Genomic DNA, 7711 nt, shown 5'->3' with positions numbered 1-7711 from the left:
GTAACATCAAAATAATGCTCCATAAGTTACATAGCTATTTTCCAAAAACACTGCAAAAAAAAGATAAAATGGTAGGAATGATATATAATCAATTATTACTCAAAATTAAAAATATAGTCATCTATCTTTTAAATAGATTTGAATTGATGGATTTCTACATGAACCAGAACATTTTAAATATCTAAAAATAGTCTTTCTTAATTCAGCAGATAACATATAAAGAATCACTTTTATTGCACATAACATATCTGGTTTAGGCTTATTTTTTCAGGTAGCACGCAAATTATGAGTATGAATTTAATAAAAGTAGGCAAGATACTATTTTATACCTCAAAAATTAGATGAAGGTGATATATTTCACAGCTTAATCCTCAGGAAATTTTATTCAGATATCATATAAAATCATTGACTGAAGTCAAACATGCGAACTAAGAGCTCTTAAATACATATCATAGTAAAATAGTTTTGTTGGCACATTTACAGTAAGAAAACAGGTATCAACTGCTCTTAGAACTGACACCACTCTCCCTGGCCACTCAAAAAGGTGGCCTTCACATCAGTTTTAAAAACATTAAATGACAAAATCTTAAATATAAACATACATTTGGTTATGTCAAAAATATTCACATAATTGGCATATAGTCAAAAAATGTATCATTTTAAACATGGAAAAACTAGGGGAACCCGAGTTTAGATATAAACTAGTTTCTAAATAAAGCTAGTTAAACTCCTGTTTTACTTCTTAAATTCATTTCGCCAAACACTATAGTAGTTGTTTTGAGGATCTGTAAACATTCTCACTGATTTGTACTGTTTCCTGAGGTCATCTGGAAGGAGTCATTTAGTACCCCTGCAAATGTGCTTTGAAAATATTCAAAATAAAAACAAAAATTTAAATGTAGATCCATGTGTAACTTAACATACTTTTTCTATTACAAAAGCTATCTTTAGGAAATTCTTAGATCTCAAAATCAAATTTATTCCATTACCAGCAGACCTGGACAAGCAAAGCATTCATAAACTTTAGGCCATAAAAAAACAGATTTCAGAATTAACTAATTTAACACTGTGGAAATGAAAATAAAAGTATCTTATTACTTCTAGAATAATGTCTAAAACTTACATAGGCCTCTTCATTTTAAAACATGTTAAAACAGTGTCAGCCCAGGGCCTGACCCTTAGTAGATGTTCAATAAATATATACTTAATGAATAAATGTGAAGTTAAGCATAAAAACTACTGTAGTATTTGAGTACTGAGGTAATGTTCTGAAGCTACAATATATCACTCACTTAATGAAAAATCAGTCTTAACTGGTATTCAGAATAAAGCTTAAAAGATCTCCTAATTTGATAAATTCAGCACTAGTTCATTTCCTGGCATCCAATGAAAAGAGGAACCAGGCACCTTCTTTGATTCTTGCCCTCACCTATCACTTACCATCTCTACTTAGCTCTGTAAGGGATAACCCAAGAGGCAACAGAAAAGAATGGTCTTGTTTCTTTCCCTCCTTTCTTGCTTCCTTTCCCTCTTTCTTTCTTTCTCTCTTTCATCTATCCATCTATCAATGAAATAAGAAGCAGGTGACCATCCAATGAAAAGTGCATGCCTCTTAATGGTATCTTTTCTAGGAGAAAAATGAGACAATGTAATATTTACATTTGGGGCAGGAGATGGTAACTGTCATTACCAAGACGGTTGACTTGAATAAAGAGGATTAACTAATAGTTTTCAAAAAATTTCACTGCTCTGGTACTGAAGTCTTCAACGTTAACGCATTACAATTAAACAGAAAACACTGTAAACACTGTTTACCTTTTACAGGACACAACCTGAATTTACAGGTTAACTTATAAAGATACATTTCTCCATCATTTCACTGTTAAAAATCAAGAAAATCACTATTATTGAAATTTCAACAGCTTAAAAATACAATTTATGCAATGACATTTTTAAGCTCTGAATTTCGTATATTATTACCATCTTTAAAACTAATCACAATTCCATTCATCCATATATCAAAAGGCGGCACTGGTAACCTTGATAATATTACATATACTTAAATATTAAGAAGGGTGAGAGTCTTCGTTAAATATTTCCACACATTAACTACAGCCATTATTCTTATCCTTCCTTAACAAGAGGAGAATGAACTAGGACCAGGCACTTACCCAGCATCTGCCTGTACTATCATTCGTTAGCCCTAATGATTAGGATGCTTGAACCATGCAGTTATGTGTTTTGACTTAATAATGTAACACCAAAGTAGTCATTTTTAAAAAATTTAAGCCTAAGTAATGGTAACATTTTCATGCCAAGTTTTGACAGCTTAATAATTTGTTTTCTAGGGGGGAAAAACTACCATGTTTGCTATTAATTATTTTAAAAGAAAATCCAAAATGCCAACTTTATGCTCCATTAAAATAAAAACTAAACCTATTTGAACTTACTGATGATGCTTGCTGAAGACAAAAGGTGATCTCAAAACCCCAAAAACATGATTAATATTTACTGATCTACAGAACTAGAAAATGTATTACATTTTCCTATTAAGCATAATAAGAATAGAATTCTCTATCATTTACAAATATGATTTGGTAATTTACATTTCAAAGGTATCCTATGGTCCCATATGGATTAACAACTTCTATTTACCAATTCTGCATGTAACAATTATCTATAAATATATTTTGACTTTGGCTAATCACTTGCAAATTATTCTCAACTCCATCATGAATAGGCTGCAAATAATATGTTGATAAAATATTTCAGCATTTTTCCAGTTCTCAAAACCTCAAAGCAATAAGCTAACCAGTATATTATTTGTAAATCCATACTACTGAAGCTACAGTGGTACCATTTTATATGGTTGAATCATACAAAATATATGACAAGGTCAGTATGCCAATTGTGTAAGTATATGTTATAGCAATGTGTCCGACACAGCAGTGTAATATACTACTGGATAGCCCTGAGATGATTTTTAGTGAAGTGCTACATGAATGAGCAATTTTTCTTTAGTTATATATTTATTTTAATGTTTATTAGAAAAAAATGTAACTAGCACATAAAATGTAGAATATGCTCAAAATAAGACTATGGTTTAAAAAGGCTAAAAAATAAGCTTAAAAATAATAAGTAGGGGCTTCCCTGGTGGCGCAGTGGTTGAGAGTCTGCCTGCCGATGCAGGGGACGTGGGTTCGTGCCCCGGTCCGGGAGGATCCCACATGCCACGGAGCGGCTGGGCCCGTGAGCCATGGCTGCTGAGCCTGCGCGTCCGGAGCCTGTGCTCCGCAGCGGGAGAGGCCACAGCAGTGAGAGGCCCGCGTACTGCAAAAATAATAATAATAATAATAATAATAATAATAATAAGTAAACAATGGCATAGGAGATATATATACATATATATATGAAAACAGAAAGGTGGTATTGACTCACATTTGGGAAACACTGTTTTAAGGAATGATTTGACTTAGCCAGCATCATTTCTGAATGCTGATAGTAATAAGCCACATTATAAAGGAGTTTCCTCTACTACTGTAAATTCTGGGGTTTTTTTTCCAGGACAAATATGTTTTTAAAAACATGTGTTTACATTTATTTTAAGAATATAATTTTGAAAGCATTTAGTAAATTTAATTTACTTTAAAAGGATTCACCAAAATGGTAAATATGTCCAGGAGCATTTGAGGGACATGCTATTCCTACAGAAAAGACTACAAAGACACATTGCATATAATGGTTATCGCTGCAGCATTTAAATAAAAGTGATCTAAATAATCATTACCATTAACAATTAACAAATAATTATAATATTCTTTCATAAAAAAGAAGGTACGCTTGTGCGCTAAGTGCTCTTGATTCTGGAACCACCTGCACGTAAGTGTCACTAACATGGACCCACTGGCCTGCTGATTCACTATCAGGTTCTTTCAAACCTAACAAAACAAAAAGAAATGTAATTTTACAATAAGTATGTTCTGACTTTACATTAAAGACAACACATTTATCACAAACTCTAATGCTAGACTTTATTGCATAAGGCTTCTTGGGCTAAACATCTTCCAAAATGAACTTTCAAAGCGTTAATATTAGTATCATTTACTTTAAATATCTAGTGAAATATTAGATAGTCTTATGAATATTTATTTATTCAAGGAAAAGTGCATCTGCACTAAAAGAGAAGGAAAAAAATATACAGTTAGTTTGCCGAAGCAAATTTTCAACTCCAACTCTAGTCTGTGGACCTGGTATGTCTTTAAAAACTATTGGTATTGTTAAATAAAATGCTATTCCACTGCAATACACGATGACTTAACACCTTGAAAAACTGGGTGTCACTTCACGTGACCTGAAGGGTACAGTTTTATGATATTTAAGATTATCTAGGTACTCTTAAAGGTTTTCCTCACTTAAAGTGAATCCACTTGAAGTATCCTTGAAAGAACTTACCTCTTCCAGAAAAGGAAGAATGAATTCATTTGTTTTTAAGAATAAAATAAACTTAGGGTGGCATACCAGGTACATTTTTCTTTCCAGTGATATGTTCCAGTAATTTCCTGGAGGGTGTTCTCACTTTCACGTAAGCGGTGTAGTGGCCTCCTCTCATTGAGCCACTATGTTCCACTACGCCATAGAGACCATAGAGAACTTTATCTCCCACACTTACATTCTTTTAGACAAAGAAAAAAACCTCAAATTAATTAGTAATATTTAGTGAACTCTTCTTATAAGGAAAATTAAGCCAAATGCAAGTCCTACTTAAAATAAGAGCAATGCATATTAAAACTACACTGGCATACGTTCCCACCTGTATTAGACCAGCAAAATGAAAAAGCTTGACAACATTCTCTGTTGGCTGGGCTGTAGGGAAAAGAATGCTCTCATATGGGAACGCAAAGGGGTACACCCCTATTCAGGGATATTTCATGTTATCTAGCTAAGTTACACAGGTATTACTCTTGGATTTATCGATCCTTTTTCTAGGATTCTATCTCACAGGAACATGAGCAATATGTAAAAAGACATGTACCATACTAGTGATTGCAGGATTATCTGTAATATTAAAAAACTGGAGTAGACTCAAATGTCCATAAATTGGGGACTGGTTGAATAAACTATAATGCATCCGTACAATAGAGTACTATACTATTTGAAAAATGGAGTGCAGACTATCTCTAAATACTGCTATGAAATAATCTCCAGGATACAATGTTAAGAATAAGGTAGAAAAAAGGATACATATTGTAAGCTATAATTATTAAAGAGGGGAGATGCAGATATATATACCTATTTGTTTACATTTAAAAAAAATAATAGATGAATAAACAATAATTTGAAAAAATGGTTATCTATAAAGGGAGGAAAGAAACAGGTAGAACAGACATGGTGAAAAACTACACTTGTTTGAATTTACCTTGTTTTATATATTTGACTTTGGAACTATGTAAATATTTTATGTAATTATTAAACAAAAAATTTTTAATTTAAGTAACAATCCCTAAAAATGAAAATTTTAAAATTAAGCAAATCAATGTCCAGTTGGTGGCATAATCACTCAGAGAGCAACCACAAGGGTCATGTCAAAAGAACCCAGGAGCCAACTTGAAGTGGCTCTCAGTAGCCAACCAGAGACCCATTAGACTAACGTATTAGACCATGAATTAAAAGAAAAGTGAAGTAAACTGAAATATATTTAATGTGTTTAAATCCATGAATTCATAATGATAAATTAACTGATCACAGTTTGAGGATGACAGTGAATTCATTCATTATTCTGAAAACTGGTTTAAAAGGGGGACGGGGAGAGAACTGAGCATTTACCCTGCCTTTTCTATAAGAACTATACCATAAGATAACTAAATAGATGAAAGGAATTTCTCTTTATGTAGAAGTATTCTAGCAAATAAATGAAGAAAGAATAACAGGATTACCATTCTGTAATTCTTAATGAACTCATTGAGCAACACTGGTTGCTAATATCACAGAAAGGTAACTGGCATTATGTGCCACTGATGAAAGAAGAGAACACTCCCTATGAAATAGCCTTACCGGGAGTGGGAGGAATATCAGACCTGAATCTGTTCAAGCCCCTCTTGATCCAACTACCTATCCGCAGGAAATAAAGAGGATAGAGGAATAATCATCAAAATCTAAACTATAGGAAACTACCAGAAAGATGATCCAGTTTCTTCAACAAATAAATTGCAAGGGGCAGAGATGGGAGAGGGACACTGTATATTAAAAGGGACTAAAAGATATTTTTCAATCATGATGTGTAGTCCTTACTTTGATACTCATTCATTCTGAACATTTATTAGACAACTGAAAATATATATACTAGATGATATGAAAAAATTATTGTTAAATTTTTTAGTGTGAAAGTGGTATTGTGGTTATGTTTTAAAAGGTGGGGGTGATTCTTATCTTTTAGAGACACGTATAGGAAAAGATTTATGAATGAAATGATGTCTGATACCTGCTTCAAAATAACATAAGAGAAAAAAATAATATAAGAGGAAGACGTAGATGAGCATGTGGATGGGGCAGGACTGGCCATATATCTAAGGTTTGGAGGCAAGGTGATGTGTGCTTGAGGTTCATTGCACTGTTCTGTCTACTTTGGTGTATGTTGGAAATTCTCCATAATAGGTACTTCTAAAAAATATGTTTTTGTAAGTTTAATACAGAGCTTGCTAGATATTTTGTTTACCACACTATCAAATTCTATGAATACTGAATTTGAATAATTGACAGATAGTGCTAGTATTCCATAGCAGATGAACTGGACTCACTGAAAAATTGCATTTAAGATATTTTGCTTTCATTGATCAATGTATTGAAAGTATTAAGTTCAGTAAGTTTATATACCACAAATCCTAGACTGCTAACCAGTAATTGTGAGCAGGACAACATGTTAGTTACCCTAGAACTGTGTAGTTCCCTCACGGAAAGCAAAGTCATCAATTTCACCTACAGAGTTCTTACATACAAGTACGAGCAATTATAAACCAATTTGCTTTCTATATCTAAGTATTAAAGTATTAGTAATTTTAAAGTATCATACTCAGCTCACAAGTACACTATTCTCAGTAGTGTACATGAAATGGCATGAAAAACAATGAACTAGTATATTGATTTACAAAAGATAAAGAACTCTTCAACTGCTAAAACTACTGTCAATTAAGCCCACCATTCACAAGGAACAGGAGAGGGCACAAAATCTGCTTTCTTCTCTCAGCAGCTATCTGATTCTAGTAGCATTTACAAGCAGCTCTGATCTTCATGAACATCATGCCTCACTCATGCTTTATGCATCTTTTCAACTTATTCTATCTCCCAAAAGACAAAAGTGATAGTCAGTGTGTTAAATGTTGGATGGAAGGAAGAAAGGGAGGGAGGAGGGGGAGAGAGAGAGAGAGAAGGTGGGAGGGAGAGAGGAAGACATGGCCTAATAAACAATACATAGGATATTTTGAAGCATATTATTTGCGAGACAATTAAATATCTTAATAATATACTATACCTTACAAGTAGCAGAACAGAATGGTGCTAAGTCAAGCGTCAGTGGAAAATCTACATGTCTGTTTACTTTGCGAAGACTCAGGCCAGCCTCAAAAAAAAACCAAAAAAAATTTTTCTTAATGTAACAAATTTAATCTAGATCATTGCGTTTGTTAATTAAAACCAAAAGAAGAATCCTAGAAGTTTT

The 7711-nt window shown here is 33.0% G+C and overlaps 1 protein-coding gene across 6 annotated transcripts in view; it reads right to left on the bottom strand.

Annotated features, from left to right (window-relative positions):
• USP45 (ubiquitin specific peptidase 45) overlaps nt 1-7711 on the bottom strand; it is a gene marked incomplete at its 3' end in the record, with an annotated part of 68086 nt that continues 60375 nt past the window's right edge. For 5 of the 6 annotated variants that reach the window (XM_082634266.1, XM_082634264.1, XM_082634268.1 and 2 more), the window contains exons 16-18: nt 7526-7612; nt 4519-4672; nt 1-3938 (exon numbers count right to left, since the gene is read on the bottom strand). In XM_082634266.1, coding sequence (XP_082490392.1) covers nt 3808-3938; nt 4519-4672; nt 7526-7612 — 372 coding nt within the window. Of the gene's footprint in view, nt 3939-4518; nt 4673-7519; nt 7613-7711 lie in introns of those variants that run through there. The other variant, XM_082634269.1, reaches the window with a different exon arrangement.

The sequence above is a fragment of the Mesoplodon mirus genome (assembly GCF_964341445.2).
Source record: "Mesoplodon mirus genome assembly, chromosome: 10".
Taxonomy (NCBI): domain Eukaryota; kingdom Metazoa; phylum Chordata; class Mammalia; order Artiodactyla; family Ziphiidae; genus Mesoplodon; species Mesoplodon mirus.
The sequence above is the reverse complement of the archived record's forward strand: the minus strand, read 5'-3'. Positions and strand labels throughout refer to the sequence as shown.